Here is a 16,393-nt window from a genome sequence, read left to right as displayed (position 1 = left end):
TTCCACTTACATAAAACAAGAAGCACACAATTGAAATGTAGTTTATTTATTCACTAACTTTGGAATAATTCATCTTCCTTTTAGCTGGTACTGTTGTTTGGTCCAACATACAGCTGTGTGACCTATACCCTGAGTGGATTCTACCGACCTTGTTGGAGCGAGACAGAAGCACTCAGTCCTTCTCTATTACTAGCAAACAGTTGGTGGCTAAGATTAAAAATAGTGAGATGAGACGAAACTTCAGAATCACAAATCATCATCCGAGTTACTCAGATCTGGAATTGATTCGACACAAGTGCTTCCGTTATAGAAAGAGTAGTAGCACTGATTTAAGGAGGCTGAGTACGCCAGAGGTTGGAGGTAATTTTGTGTGTGTGTGCTTTCAAAGATATTTAGAACTTCAATTCAAAATCAAATTAATAACATCACTGATAGCCCTCCAGTTTGGGAAAAGTTGATTTGACATTTGCTTAATATATATGGTATGACCCTCCTTCAGTCGTTAAGCGACAATGGAACATCACATAGAAATGAGATGAAAGTCCAAACATTAGCTATACTAAGAATGATGTCGCCCATACTGCAGTTCCCCCCTTCCCTCCAGTCCAAAGGAATGGTGCCAATACATTTTGGAATCATAGGTTTTGCCAGTGTGTGGCATTTGTGCTGCAGCTCCTGATTTTTCTCCTCAGAGTTGAATCCTGAAGCCTTTCCGATGTTTGGGAATATATGCAGGGCAGCAGACAGGTTTGAATTCAGAGTTTTCCTTCTTTGCTTCTTAAAGGAATAGATTGCAAGGAAAATGATTTTTGTTTTTAAATATACCACACACATACACACACATTTACTTTAAAGTTTTATCAAGTCATTTAAGGTATGAAAAACTTTAAAAACCCAAATACTTTATAATACATATAAACAAAAACTGTATTACAATAACTGAAATGTTTATTTTACCAATACAAACTGTATTACAGGAATTAAAGCAGAAACTCCAAAAAGACCAAGCTCTGTTGGACTGCCAGTAATGAATGGAATGAACAGAGAAATTATTAGCGTTCCAAGTATTCATACACTCAAATCAACATCAGATGCTAACAATGTCTCGATTCCTGCTAGTCCTGATGGCAAGTTCATTTTTGACTAAATAATTTTTTCAAATAAGAAATAAATATGAAGCTGTTTCTTAATTTTGTTTGTAGAATAGGTTTGAAAGTCAAAGAGATTTATACCTTACTGTTTTCCATCTTGCTGACCTAGTATTATTTGCTTAAATTTGGCAAGGTCTTATAAAGAGTTACCAACATAGCTGAACTTTCTTTGAGATAATGTATTCTGCTTTAGATGCTCCAGTGTTTGAACATTCTGAAGATGATTGGGAGGACTGGAAGAAGACAACGTTAACTGGAGCCAACATTCCATTCAGTCCTTCTGACCCTAGACGACCAACCAGTCTCAGCAAAATTGAAAATGTGCCTTCAAAATTTGATTCTTTAGGTAATTTTTTTTTTCTACAGTTTGTGAACTTTCAGGCTGTAATAAGAAAGCTTGACCTCATCTTCCCCATGATTCTAAAGGTCTCCAAAGAAACTTTGCCAATATTGATGTAAAAATCTGAAGTGGATGGCTGCCTGGTCATGTGGTATGCACACTGGCTGTTCAGTTATCCCAATGGTCCTGGGTTCATACCCTGCCCTCTGCCATTCTCTATCGTCCTATAGGATGTTTAGACTAGCATATAGATTATCTTCAACTCTGAAGGAACATCTGAAACATGTAAAACATTGCCCAAACATACAAAAGACAAATATTCTGTTTAATATTTTTACTTTTTTTTTGTCTAAGTTATTGTAGCAAAATGATGCAGTTATACTTTATATTGAATACTTTACTGGACTTTATTGCATTTCGAAATCTATTTATAGTTAAAATCAACCCTCTGTGTACATTCAGGAGAAAACAAGCATATCTATAACAGATGGTTGTTTGATATAAGGAATTTTTAATGTGGCAAAGTTTGACTCTATTTGATGATTAGTTCAAGTGGTTTATTTCTTAAGGATTTTTTTTTTCTTATAGCTTCTTCTGCCCCATGGTTAAGAAAGTACAGTTCACAAGACAAAAAATTTGCATACTCTAAGAAAAGAAATAGAAAATTTACCATTGGTCAATCATCTACAGAATCTAGTCCTGGAGACGATGTATCTATGCCTATATCGGAACATTATGTAAGTTATTTTTTTTTTTACATTATTTTTTTTTTACACCAAAGTGTGCCTACTTGAGCACAGAAATAGTTATTATTATATGTTTACTTTAACCTTGTTTATATTTTTTTTCCTCTTGTCAGTCCTCTGATACAGATGAAAGTGTGACTAGGGCAAGCTCTTCATTGTCTATTCAGTCAACTGATGAAGCAGGTTTGTCATTGGACAGTTATAAACACAAATCCCACATGGTATTATTAATAATGGTATTATTAATAATTGTTATGGTGAAAGCTTTTTTTCTGAGAGTTTAATTGAAATCTTCTATATTATAAATTTATTATAAATTTTAAAATAAAATGTGTTGATGTTCCTATACAGACACGGAGATACCAGGCAATGACACAAAAGGGAATCCAATAAAAGAATATAGCATTAGAAATTTAGATTTATCTGGCAACTCTATTCCATCACTGGATAAGCTTGTTGACAATGGAAGTGAACTTCTGCAGAGATTTACTAGCTTGGAGTGTCTGGATCTGAGTAACAACAATCTAACTCGACTACCTGATCAGCTGTTCAAGGTAAAACTTCAATTTTTTTTTATTAAAAATATTTTAACAGCAAAAGAAAAGCTAAAAATAAAAATTTCTAAATGTTATCTGCTCCCCTCCCCCAACTTATTCAAAAGATAACAACAATCCCAAGATCTTGTTAAAAAATAGTACATAGTTTTTGTTATTGTTAACTAAAGTGCTAGAATATCTTAGCTTCACTGCTAAATCAAAATGTGAATTGATCATGTGTTGCCCTTATTCATCTTCAGTCGTTATCTGGTCTGAAACAATTAAACTTGAGCTGCAACAAACTAACTACATTCCCAGATGCTATTTTGTTATGCTGTAATCTCAACTTTCTAGATCTTTCTTCCAACCAGGTAGGTAGGACTGACTGTTTGAATTGAGATTGTAATTTTTAAATCTAATTGTCTAAACTTACATCTAAACTATTTTACACTTTGTTCTCTATTATTTAGATAGAGACTGTTGTCTTGTATCCAAACAAAAGTTTGTTGCTCACTGAACTGAACCTGATGAAAAATATGATAACATATTTCCCAGTTGGTCTTCATTTTGCTTTCCCTCAGTTAACTAAGCTAGACATCAGCAGGTGAGTCTCTTTTAGGCCCAATGCTATTTCAAACATTTACAACCATATAATATGCATGTTTTAAAATTTTCATTTAGAATTAATTTGATTGTTATGCATTAGTAATGGCAATACCTTATTGTTTTCAGCAATGAAATGAAAGAACTTCCTGTTGACTCATTGGGTCTTCCTGAGCTCCGTCTGCTAGATTTCTCTCACAATTACGTCCAAGTTTTGCCTGATGCTTTCCTGCAGAATTGTTTGAAACTGGAAATGCTGATAGCTGTTAATAACAGGCTGGGTTAGCATGTCATTCAAATAATATTTGTTTACTTGCCATTTTTAAGTGAAGCAGTTTTGAAGTTGTATCGGTTTGGTTGAATGATTTTTTTTATTTTTATGTTAATCTTTAATTATTTTTCTATATTCAAAGAGAGTTTACCAAATGAAGCATTGGCAGCTGATCTCATGCGTCTTACAACTATAAGACTGAGCAACAACAAAATACTAGAGAAAGAACCTTTTTATATGTCAAAGTTTATTCTAGAGTTACCCAAGTAAGTGTCTTTATAAACTGTGAGTCATATGACTTATTTTCTTAGTGTCTTTATGAATTATGAGTCATGTGACTAACTTTCTAAGTATCTTTATAAACACTAAGTCATGTGACTTTCTAAGGGTTTTTATAAACTGATTCGAGTCATGTGACTAACATTCTAATTTAGTTGTTTTTTTTCATAGTGGCTAAACAGGCACTTTGGTATCAAGGCCAGCTTTTAGTAAATAACACATTAGTTATTAGGATCTTGACCTTTGTACTTGCTCAGCAATTATTTCTTGATCTATGGACAAAGGAACTTTCTCAGTCCCCTATGCATGACTTCATAGTTAATGTTTTTAAACTCTTATTAATGTTATTATTTTATTCAAATTTTTTTTTCCCTCAGTGTTAGGGTAGTTGAGCTGGCTTCCAATGGTATTCTGGGATTTCCTCCTCCATGTCTTTGGAAAAGTCAAATGTTGAAAGAACTAGTGTTGTCTAGAAACATGATTACTAAAGTAGGTCAAAGAAAAGTAAAAAAATTTTTTGAAGATATTGAATACAATTCTTTTAATCAATGCATTTGGAAAATAACATTCATTTCAAGGAAAAAATTTTCTCTGTAACTTTTTCATAAAATTAATGCTTATTTTTCAGTTACATTTTGAGGGTGTTAGACTTTGGAGCAAGCTAGAAAAACTACAATTAGCTCACAATAAAATTTCAGAGGTATAGTAATCATTCATAAAAATTTAGGAGTTTGAATTTTTAAAATTAATAAATCTCTAAATTGAGTTGCCTAATGATTAAATGAATGAAGCATGTATACGATTCTCTTCAATGTTTGCAGCTCCCTAAAGAAATAGGACAACTGACTTCACTACAGTCTCTTGACTTGAGCTATAACAAACTGCTGACAACTCTACCTGATGAACTGGGCAAGTGCACTCGACTCTGGGAAGTAGGTTCAAGCGGAAAAATATTAGCCACTTAACTAAAGAAAAATAATTTGCCTGTTTGGATCATAAATAGGTCTAATCAATGTGTTATTGTTTGCTCTATTTTTTGTTACTTTAAGAAAAAAAATGTCAGGAAAGAAGTTGCGGGAGGGGAAAGATAAATTAATTTCTATTTCCAATTAAAAGTTAACTTACTTTTTAAACATTTTTTATCATGAAAAAGTAAAACAAAGTTTAAGGTACCCATTCCATATTTTGCAATGATGTAAATCTGTTTCTATGGCTGACTGTTTGCAAGGGTTTCATGATGGCATAATGACAGCCATTTATTTCCCCAAGGTAAACTAGGTACCCATTAGAATTGGGTGGACTCAGAAGGGATCCTAAAAATCTCTGACTTCAAAATCCCAGTCTTCACCAGGATTTAAACTCAAAACCCCTTGTTTTTGCCCTGCTTAACTACTTGGCCACCACACCCTATCATTGTATCATGAAAGTAGTTAAATATTTAATTCATTAGATAAAATGTAATTGGAATAATGGCTTATAAAACCCAATATTTCTTATCTTATCTTATATAATACAGACGTTACTTCAAAAAAGAAGATGATTACGTCCTACGCGTCATGCATTTAGTCATGCATATTAACCAATGACTTAAATTCTGCCAAGTCACTGGTTTTCCTGGCTAGCTCAGGCAACCCATTCCATGCTCTAATAGCACTAGGGAAGAAGGAGTACTTGTACAAATTTGTCCTAGCATATGGGACGAGGAATGTGCCTTTATCTTTGTGTCTTTCAGAGTATTTTATTAAATTTTGTTTTTGTATTTGAAGATTATGGTTCAGTGTTTTATGTATGATTGCTACTTTACTTTTGAGCCTTCTGTCCTGAAGGCTTTCTAAATTTAGTGATTTTACTAAAGGTGTTACTCTAGTCAAATGTGAATATTCGTTTGTTATGAATCGCACTGCTCTATTTTGTGTCTGTTCTAGTTTCTTAATGTTTTCTTGAGTTGAGGGGTCCCAAACAGAGGATGCATATTCTATTATTGGCCTAACCAAGGTTAAATAACATTTTAGTTTTATGTTCTTATTTGATTTATAGAAATTTCTTTTAATAAATCCTAATGCTTTGTTTGATTTTTTTGTAGTTTCATCAATATGTGGATTCCATGACAGTTTTTCATTTATTATAACACCTAGGTATTTTGCGTTTTTAGTCTGTGTTACTGGTTTGCCATGAATAAGATAAGTGGAATTAATTTGTTTTAGTTTTTTTGTTACTCTTAACAACTGACATTTTTCTGGGTGGAAAGACATGCTCCAATTTGATTCCCATTTCTGTAATTCATCTAATTCTCTTTGTAAAATATCTGTGTCTTGTGTTGTTTTTATTGTTCTATATATTATGCAATCGTCTGCAAATAATCTGATTTTTGTTCCTGAAGTAATGCAATTTGGTAAATCATTTATGTAAATTAAAAATAGTAGTGGACCCAAGACTGTTCCTTGAGGTACACCTGAGTTTACTGTTATCGGTGTTGATTTAGATCCATTTATTATTACAGTTTGTTCTCTCCCTATCAGAAAGTCTTTAATCCACTGATGCAGTGGACCATTAATGCCGAAATATTTTAATTTTTTAAGCAAACTATGGTGGTGAACTTTTTCAAAAGCCTTAGAAAAATCTAGTAAGATAGCATCTATTTGTTCACTGTTATCTAAACCTTTTGAAAAATCATCAATTAGTCCTATTAGTTGTGTTTCACATGATCTATATTTCCTAAAGCCATGTTGGTATGGTGTGAGGACATTATGTATGTAAGTCAGTGATGCTCAACCGAATTCGACCTGCGGGCCATTTTAACTTTCGACACGCGTGTCGCGGGCCACATCCTCAAAAAGGTAGAAAATGAAATCCAAATTCACCTGAAACTATTTGAAAAAATTGGATCTAGTATTAATTAATGGGATATTTAAAGTCTATTATTTTTTACGCGTTTAAAAATGGGCTCATTTCTCTACTTAAAATGTGAGCGACATTGTAGCTACCTTTACAACCAACTTATTTTCTTGTCTCTTTTTGGTTGATATTCCCATCGATCCTCCAATCTCTAGGCGTAGTTTGACCAATCTTTTATACTCGGCTCAAACTAAAAAGGCTTTCACATTTGTTTTATAATGCCACTGTATATGTTGTTGTTTTTAAAACATCCAGACTTTCTTTACAAAACAAATATGTTGGCTTATTTTCATGTTCCACAAAAAAGATCCATTCACTTTTCTTGGTAGATTCTACATTCAGAGTCCCATTTCATAAACTCATAAACGCACAATCGTTAAAAGTCATGGTACCAATTCATCAGAGAAAAAGTGAAGGCCCTAACATTTTTGAAGGGGTGAGGATTATCTACTTTTGTGCCGACGTTTCGGCGGGCCGGATGAAACCACGTCGTTTTGGCCCGCGGGCCGTACTTTGGGCATCACTGGTCTAAGTGGTTTATGATGTTGCTACATATTATGTGTTCTAGGATTTTACATGTGATGCTGGTAAGTGATACTGGTCTGTAGTTTCCTGAGTCAGATTTTTCTCCTTTTTTAAATAGGGGGGTGACATTAGCTTCTTTCCAGTCCTTTGGTACTCTGCCCTGGTTAAGTGAAGCCTGAAAGAGTATTTTGAACACTGGGGCTAGCTCATTACTTAGTTCTTTGAGTAATCTAGCTGGAATACCATCAGGTCCAGAAGCTTTATTTGGTTTGGTGTTGGCTAATAGTTTTTGAATTCCATTTTCTTGTACTACTATATCTTCTATGTTGTCTACTTGGTTCAAATTCAGTAATATGTCTTTGTCTCCTGGGGCTGAGAATGCTGATGCAAAGTATTTGTTTAGAATGTTTGCTTTAGTTTCATTATCATTATGTATTATGTTATGTTCATCTTTTAATGGCGCTACGCCTGTTGTTTCCATTTTCTTAGACTTAATGTATGACCATAGGTTTTTGTTGTTATCTTTAGATATTACATTGTTTATGTATTCACTCTGCAGCTGTCTGCTTACTTTTTGGGTTAAGTGTTTAATTTGTATATACTTTTTGTTAACTCTTTCTGCATTAGTTTCTTTAAATTTTCTATATAGGTTTTCCTTCTGTTTACAAAGCTTCTTTAGTCTATTATTAAACCAGCATTTATTTATTTTGTTTGATGTGTATTTAGTTGGTATATGATTTTCTATAATGCTTTTAAGATGGTTTTTAATGAAATTCCAGAGGTCATCGACTGGTTGGTTAATGTCTTTTTCTAATAAGAATGTTTGTTGAAAGTTTAATGCAGCTTGAAAGTCTCTATATTTACAAAAAGTGTTACTTTTAAAGTGGAACTTCACCTGACTTTTCTATGTCAGTATGGGTTTATGTTTCTTCTTTGTATGTTTAGATGCCACTTGATGGGCTTTCATTAGATCTGGATGATGGACTGCTGAGGGGAAGAGTGAAAGATTTGGTCATTTATCTCCATAACAGATTGAAGAAGGTAGGCATTCACTTTTTAAAATACATCCTTTATCAAATTACTGTTTGTTTATACAATATACATAAATTGCTCTAAATATATTTTTTTGTTTGGTGTTATTATTTGTGGATTATTTGCTATAAAAGTAATGATATTGAAATAATTATTTTTTCTTAATTTTTGTAAAAAAAAAAATTAACTTTGGTGTTGGGGTTAGAGCAAATTATTTTTTTTTTGAATGCCGCAAGAAAAAATGTACAGAAATTATGAAACTTTTGAGTTGTCTTAAATTTCAGTCTCATTACTAATCCATATGTGAAATCTCATTCACGATATTTGTGTAGATTACTATCATTGTAATGACTCATTGCTTACAAGCACTTTTTTTTTAACCAGATATAGATAGTATGAAAACAAAATGTAATTCTGTGATCATGCTGTTTCAGGCTCAGCGTTATTTCCGAATGAAGTTGATGGTTGTTGGTTATGGAGGCAGAGGCAAGACAAGTTTGTTACAAGCTTTGAAGAGAAAGATCAAATATCAGTCAGAGAAGCCGCAGGTTACAGTTGGTGTCATTGTGGAGGACTGGAAGTAAGGAGTAATGTAACATCACTGTGTCAAGTAATTAAGATAAAGTTTCATTTCCATAGAGGGGTTCCTTAGAGCATGCAACAGAAGTTTAACAAGAGTGTTAGTGGCTACAACAGAGAGGCTGTCCAAGTTTATTCATCCTGACAGTTAACTTGTATTTAGTTTAGTTGACCAAGAAACATTCTTCTCAACTTTAAAAATTCCTGATCTCCACCAGGACAGAACACCTTGTACACAAGAATGTCTGTTTTAAGCATAGGGCAGCCCAGTTCCTATTAGACAATTTTGTTGCATACATTTTTTTTTTATTTTTTACAATCTAAATAGTTATTAGGTTTAGGTTAGCAATTAAACAGTTTTTAACAGTATAAAAGTTATTAAAATGAGTTAATGGAAATTTAGCCTGTCACTAAGAGTAGACATGATACATGAAAAATAAATCTCACTCTTTGAAGGTATGAAAGACAAAGATTTGGTAAAGCTGTCACTTACACATTAAACACATGGGACTTTGCTGGCCAGGAAGATTTCTACAGTACACACCAGTGTTTTCTTTCGAACAGAACTGTCTATTTGGTAGGTCAAGTGCTACTAATGTAGCATAAAAGTTAAGGTTAGTCTTATGGTTGGATTTTGAAACAAGGACCATAACTAGGGGAGGCTGGAGTTAGAAAAGCAAATGTTAATTTTTATTTAATTCCAATTCACATCTGAAAAAGTCTGTAATAATATTTAATGGGGATGCAATGATGAAACTATTTAAGAAGGGTGTTGATATTTCTTATAATCAATCAGGAACTAGATGCTTGTGAACCAAACAAGTTTATGAAGATTTTTTTTTTTAGCTTTGTTTTGCTTTTTTTTTTTTAATAGATTTTCTTTCATTAATATAATACATTTACATTATTAATATCATTTTAATTTATTTTTTATATTTTTACACACCAACACTTTTACTAAAAAAATTACCTTGACCATTAGGCTGTTTATGACATCAGTTTGGGACTAGATGAGATTGATAAGCTAAAACCTTGGTTGTCAAACATTCATGCCAGGGCACCAGGTTGTCCAGTCATTGTGGTGGGCACACACTATGATGTCATACCTGAAGGTGAGTTGGGTTTTTATTGATATTTGTTTTTTTTTTATATCTAAAAATATAGTTTGATTGTAGTGTCTTTGATTATATTATAAAATATTTCTCCATGCAGAGGACAGGGAATATGTTTTTGCCCAGTTTGATGTCAAGCTTAAAGAACTTGTTAATAAACCAGGTCAGTAATGTGTCTTAATAATATCATTGTTAGCTTTGAGATATTGGACTTTTGGTTATTTTTTTTTTATACTAATGATAATTTTTTTTACCCAATTGTTTTGTAGATTATAATCCAAAGGAAATAGTTGTGAAATGTGTAATGTAACAGAAACATTTGTGCTGTTCTAATTTTGTATTGATCAAGTACACACAATGTTACGCAAATCACTAACAATTGAATATAGTGTAGACTAAGACTTTCAAACTAGTTTTTTGAGGAATTTCATAACGTATTAGCTTTGTAGTAAAAAAAATTAATAGACTTATAGGATGCGACTTAGATTTTCATCTAATTAATGTTGTGACATGTGAAAAGTTTGAAAAGAATTTGTATATGTTTAATGATAAAAGCTTGAATATAGTTGGTATATAATTACTTAAAAATTCTAGAATTCAGATGTACATTGATTATAAAGAATTATGTTATATAACAACCTGTCACTTAACACTTATAGGAGTAAATATTTTCTCCCACTTTCTAAACTGTATGCATGAAGAAGAGCAAGGGTTTTAATTTCATTGGCTTTATTTCATCCATCTCCTTCCCAGGTTTTCCTGCAATCAGCTGTTTTGCTCTTATAGATTTGACTAAAGAAACTCCAGAACTTCACAAGTTACGGAAAAAAGTTCAAGAGACAGTGGATCAGTAAGTACAAACATGAGAAGATGAACCTTTGATAAAGTCATCAGACATTAGTAGATTTACATGCAAACATTGGATCATGACAGTGTTGTGATTCCGCTCAGTGCACCAGTATTCTCATGCTCTAAGTGTGCACCATTCATAACAGAGCTCAAGCAGAGTGTTGTGAAATATTGATTTAACAACTTCTGCTAAAAGTAAAGAAAGAGACACCATTCCACTCTGGAGCGAAAAATAGAAAACTTTGTAAAAGTAATTGCTCTGAGATTTGTACCAATAAAAAGTTCTATAGTGTAGTAAAAGACTTCAAAAAGTGAGGGCTATGGTAGAAGTCGTTCCATGGTAGAAGAGGTAACTGTGTAGGTACATGGGAACTGCATAATCTGAAAACATTGTTTTAAATGCAAACCCTTGATATCTACTGTTTGTTTTTGTTGCCTTATCATCTCATCCTTCTCTGGTGTAGATCATCCTGTAAATAGACATCCTCTTGTAAATAGACATCCTCATCTACCTTGGATCCCTTTTCATTGAGTCAGATTGTCCTAGATTTACAGATTATATAAAGCTAGATATTAAAATTCAGTTCTTGGTTCCTCTTGTTTAGGTTTAAAATCAAAGGTCAACCAGTCATGGGGCAGAAAGTTCCAGCAAGTTATGTTGTAAGTTATTCAACATCTAACTCATTCAATATTCACATTACCATACAGTATATTTTATTTAAATAATTACATTAGAATTTTAATGCAAAATAGTAGACTGTACACAAATTCATAGCTATTAATCTGAGACTGTTATGTTTGAATCCTTAAGATAAGAAATATTTTTTATTTGGAATTTAATTGAAGCAGAGTAATGTTTCTCTAGTCCACAACAGGCAGCAGTCAAATCTCTTACAGATATTTACCTTCACTAAGCAATGTGGGTCAGAGAGTAGTGCACTTTCAAATAAAAGAGTATCTCTTGTGTCACAGTAGAGTGTAATGGCTAAATGTTATAAAAAGGGTTGGGTAGGGAGAAAAAAGCTAATATAGACAAATGGATGAATCTTTTGGCAAAAAATATAAAATAAAGATTAATTTTTTCTTTAAATTTATTTTACATCAGAAATGATTTACAATTACTGTAAAATATCTAGAATTGGCATCTTATCATTTTCAGATAACATTTTTTTAAGTTAAAAAAGCAGAGTATTATTTTACACACTATTTTCAAACAATGATTGAATGCAAACATTCCCTCAAAATTTGTAAACTGCTGTAACTAAATTAATACAATATGAAGTATGACCTAGAAATATTTATGTATAAGAAAAATTAGTATTGTTGTATTGAAGTAGTTCAATCTTAACAGTTTTTTACCATTGAGCTTTTTCTTTAAGTTAAAACCAGTTACCAGAACAGACACATTTAATTGACCTTTCCAGAGAAATATTTATAAAATCTGCTAACTTCAGAAAAAAACATATTTTAAAGTATATTGTTTCGTATCATTTAGAGACTTGGAGAACTATTACATGAAGAAGCCAAACGAATACAAAAAAGTTTTCCTGTCATTAGACATTCACAGTTGATTCGATTGGTTAGGTCCTCCAACCTTGACCTTGATGAAGATGGTGAATTACAGCAGGTACTTTTTGTAATTTTTAACTTAGTTTTTTAAACTGCAACTTTGTTGATAAAGTAGTTTAATTATTTTATCAAGACTTTTATTAAGACATCAACTAAAAAAAAATAATTTAAAAAAAAAGATACCATTTCTTGAAGAACTATTTCATGAAAGATGCCTTTCCAATGCAAATAAAATCATTAAAAGTCAAATGCACCCATTAAACCACAGTGACATCAAATCTGGATGAAGTGGTCAGCTCCTCTCGATTAAGGCATAAAAAGAAAGATTTTAAAACTCCTTTATTCCACTTTCAGTCAAGGTGTTTCAAAGTCATACATTGTCACAGAGAAGTACATAGAAGCTTAATTCATAAAGCGCTGGTTTTGTGTGTGTGTGAATGTTGTTTGTGTTTGCATCTAGATTGTTATTGTTATTGTAGTCATGGTGCAGTGGAAAATTGTAGTGAAACTGAATTTCCATTTGTTTGGATCAAATAATCTTATCTTCTATTGATCTTACTTTTGTACAGGCAGTTAATTTTCTTCATGAAAGTGGTGTCCTTTTGCACTACAATGAGACCACACTTCAAATGAGAGATTTCTATTTCATTAATCCTGGCTGGCTGTGTCGTATGATGGCACAAGTTGTAACAGTACCAGAGATCAATCCATTCATTGACCGCAATGGGGTCTGTTTTTTTCTTTCTACAAAGCTTATATTCACTCCCTCCGTGTGTCTGTATGGTACAAATTTTGTACACATTTGTTCTCATATCAAGTTGAAATCTTGCACTATCATTCATAGTTGATGACAGTACATGAATCTAAAAAAAGAATTATCAATTAGTTTATCAATTAGTGGTAATTAATTAATTTGTTTCACAAAGAAAAATAGTTAAACATTGCAGTATTTAGATTTATTGCTGTAGTTTTGCAGTTCCTCCCCTTAGATAAGCTTTGTTTTTTTTTTTATATTTTGTTTTATTTTGCTTGTTTTTTAACAATCATTTTAAATACATTAGGAACACAAATAACTTCATTTAGTAAGTAAGAAAAACAAATGAAAAAATATGAACTAATAAGCCAGACACTAATGATGTTTTCTGTGTGTTATCAGATAATGAAGAAGTCATGTGTGAGCATGTTGTTTACTGGCAGAGAAACTTCAGGGGAGAGCAACTTTACATTCCCGTCATCACTTATACCACAGTATTTGCATTTATTGGAGAAGTAAATAAGAAATAAGAAATGACTATTCTAATATTATTTGAAGATCATTCATAAACATTTGGACCTATAACTAAGTACACTTTAAATATTTAATGACCGCATTTTATAACTTGCTTTCTCTATATTAGATTTTGATTTTTATACTACCAGATTTGAAATAGCTTTACCCAGAAATGAAGAAGAGTTGTTGATACCATGTCGACTGCCCTACAGACGTCCAAATATAGAATTACCAGCTCAGGATAGATCAGGTTTGCGTACCATATATGATTTTCAGATGAGCATTTCATTTATAGTTTTCAATAAAGGAAGTTTATAAAAATAGTCACAATTATTTGTACATTTCCTTAACTAGAAATCTAAGAAATTTTAAAATTATGTTAACACTGGAAAATATTTATAGTTGTAAGCTATTAAAAAGTACAACTATTTGAGCTTTTTGATTCTCTAAATGACTTCCTGGTAATGAGGTATATGCTCTGGATTGTCATCTTGATAGTGTAAACCCTGCCTGCCACTATCCCCTTCCATCCTGTCAGATTGTGTAATAATCTTCAGTTCTAAAGGAACTTCCAAAACATGTAAAACAAACAGCTAATGAGTAGTTTTGTTCAGAATATTTTATGCTTGTTGCGAGACAAAACAAAATGACGTTCTTTGGTAATCTTTTGTAAGTTTCATTTCAGTTTGTGTTAGATCATGTCATGATAGTATATATTGTTTCTTTACTTCACTCACTTTGTTAGTTCATGCTCAGTCTTAAGTGTATGTTCTCTTAACCTTTCCTGCTCTGTTAGACTGCATTTATTCAGATATATACTTATTTAACTTTCTTTCAAGTTTATTTACTTTAATAATATAAATTCTGGGTGTCTCGTTTGGGTTAGGGTTATTATTAGGATATTTTATTTCACTTGTTACTAATTCAAGTGATTGCATGTTGAAGAAACTTTGCTCTGTTTAATGTTATTATGAAACTGTATATTTTGTATATCTTTTGTGTTACAGAACTTGTTTATAGATATTATGTCATGCCCTACACACCCATTGGCTTCTGGTCACGTCTGCTGACCAGATTAATTGCATTTTCAGAAAGTCAGCTAGTTGAAGTAAGTGAAAGTAGTTCTGCTCTTTCAGTGTATAGTCATTGTTACTGTTTCTTTACTTGTTTTTTTTTTTTTTATCTTTTGTTCACAGAGTATGTTATTTATACAAGAGAAGCCAAATGTTCAGTTCTGGAAAGAAGGAATTTTTGCTAAGTGGAACTCAGTATGTTGATAGTAACTCATGCATTAAAATCATATATTTAGTCAATTCTGATAATAAGATAAAAGTTGTGCATACTTGAGTCCAGCGAGCTTAATAATAGTAATGAGGCATAGTCCTCCAGTCCAAAAAGTGTACTATTTGACTTACACCACAGACCCTCTTGCCACCTGCATATCTGATGCAGATAAAACCATTAATGGTTTAATTAAATTTCTCTTTTTGCAATTGTAAGCTATCACTGTGGGCAAGGGTTTTTCTTTCAAATATGTCCCATGTATAGCTGTTTCTTTCAGGGTTTGGTTATAGATGTTTAAATTAGAGCAAGTGTAGATGTATATGTCATTTATTGACTTGAACCTTTTCCAAATCAAGTTATGGTTCATTATTGTATTTTAAAATAAAATATTTTTAAAAAGTGCAACAAAAGGTAAAGATACTTCACATTACAATACATTCAACAACTCAGAAATCACATTTGTTTGATTATAACAAAGAAATCTTTTTTTTTTAAAACTTTTGTAAGGCTTATCATCTTAAATAGCTTTGGGGAAAAAAATTAAAAGTAAAATAATAATTTAAAATATTATTATTATAATATTAATTGTATGAAGCATAATTGTAAACTTTTCTTTCAGGGAACTTTTTTTCTTGTGGACAGTTTTAAAAGTGAGCTTGATGAGATCCATATGACAGTTCCCAACACTGCTCATGGATGTAGGTCAGTGCATTTTTTGGGTTTTGTTTATGCTCTGCGTATTAGGGGTTCTACATCAGCCATTTTAAAACAGATTTCTTTATTTGAAATGATTTTATTTTGTTTTTATTTCATTGATCAGACTATTAGGCTGCTTGGTTGATCATGCTGAGTCCCTGATAGATGAATGGTATCCTGGCTTAGTGTCCATTGACCCTTTGTTGGGAAGAGAACTCTTAGAAAAATTTGTTCCTTGTACTTTATGTCAGGGTAAGTTTGAACTAGTTTGTTTCATTCAAAGTCAGAATATTATTCACAATTATAAAATACTATCTAACATCTTTACACAATCTCAAACATCAAATGGATAGCTTGATTTCTAACACAACTAAAATAAGCATGGTGACAGAGTGGTAAAGCGTTAGGTTTTCAAACCAATGGGCCTCAGGGTTAGAATACTGGTGAAAACTGGGAATTAGAATCTCTTTATTTTTAGGGCGCCTCCGAGTCCACACAACTCTAATGGGTACCTGACATTAGTTGAGAAAAGTAAAGGCGGTTGATCATTGTTAACCTTGGGCCACAGAAACAGATGCCCTTTACATCATCTGCAATATAGATTGCAATTTCTGAAAGGGATACTTTACTTTTACACAGAATAAACTCTGGTAGAT

The 16,393-nt window shown here is 32.2% G+C and overlaps 1 protein-coding gene across 7 annotated transcripts in view; it reads left to right on the top strand.

Moving 5' to 3' along the window:
- Positions 1 to 16,393, top strand: part of LOC106061426 (leucine-rich repeat serine/threonine-protein kinase 2-like) — a 54,941-nt gene that overhangs the window by 25,761 nt on the left and 12,787 nt on the right. For all 7 annotated transcript variants that reach the window (XM_056026546.1, XM_056026545.1, XM_056026548.1 and 4 more), the window contains 28 exons: positions 85 to 360; positions 978 to 1,127; positions 1,345 to 1,497; positions 2,080 to 2,228; positions 2,351 to 2,420; positions 2,589 to 2,791; positions 3,034 to 3,144; positions 3,244 to 3,377; positions 3,506 to 3,657; positions 3,790 to 3,913; positions 4,304 to 4,415; positions 4,555 to 4,626; positions 4,748 to 4,858; positions 8,292 to 8,387; positions 8,813 to 8,958; positions 9,414 to 9,534; positions 9,940 to 10,069; positions 10,170 to 10,232; positions 10,823 to 10,919; positions 11,524 to 11,578; positions 12,414 to 12,545; positions 13,057 to 13,215; positions 13,644 to 13,756; positions 13,907 to 14,007; positions 14,765 to 14,865; positions 14,954 to 15,025; positions 15,661 to 15,743; positions 15,862 to 15,989. In XM_056026546.1, coding sequence (XP_055882521.1) covers positions 85 to 360; positions 978 to 1,127; positions 1,345 to 1,497; positions 2,080 to 2,228; positions 2,351 to 2,420; positions 2,589 to 2,791; positions 3,034 to 3,144; positions 3,244 to 3,377; positions 3,506 to 3,657; positions 3,790 to 3,913; positions 4,304 to 4,415; positions 4,555 to 4,626; positions 4,748 to 4,858; positions 8,292 to 8,387; positions 8,813 to 8,958; positions 9,414 to 9,534; positions 9,940 to 10,069; positions 10,170 to 10,232; positions 10,823 to 10,919; positions 11,524 to 11,578; positions 12,414 to 12,545; positions 13,057 to 13,215; positions 13,644 to 13,756; positions 13,907 to 14,007; positions 14,765 to 14,865; positions 14,954 to 15,025; positions 15,661 to 15,743; positions 15,862 to 15,989 — 3,414 coding nt within the window. The remainder of the gene's footprint in view (positions 1 to 84; positions 361 to 977; positions 1,128 to 1,344; positions 1,498 to 2,079; positions 2,229 to 2,350; positions 2,421 to 2,588; positions 2,792 to 3,033; positions 3,145 to 3,243; positions 3,378 to 3,505; positions 3,658 to 3,789; positions 3,914 to 4,303; positions 4,416 to 4,554; positions 4,627 to 4,747; positions 4,859 to 8,291; positions 8,388 to 8,812; positions 8,959 to 9,413; positions 9,535 to 9,939; positions 10,070 to 10,169; positions 10,233 to 10,822; positions 10,920 to 11,523; positions 11,579 to 12,413; positions 12,546 to 13,056; positions 13,216 to 13,643; positions 13,757 to 13,906; positions 14,008 to 14,764; positions 14,866 to 14,953; positions 15,026 to 15,660; positions 15,744 to 15,861; positions 15,990 to 16,393) is intronic.

The sequence above is a fragment of the Biomphalaria glabrata genome, chromosome 4, assembly GCF_947242115.1.
Source record: "Biomphalaria glabrata chromosome 4, xgBioGlab47.1, whole genome shotgun sequence".
NCBI lineage: Eukaryota > Metazoa > Mollusca > Gastropoda > Planorbidae > Biomphalaria > Biomphalaria glabrata.
The sequence above is the reverse complement of the archived record's forward strand: the minus strand, read 5'-3'. Positions and strand labels throughout refer to the sequence as shown.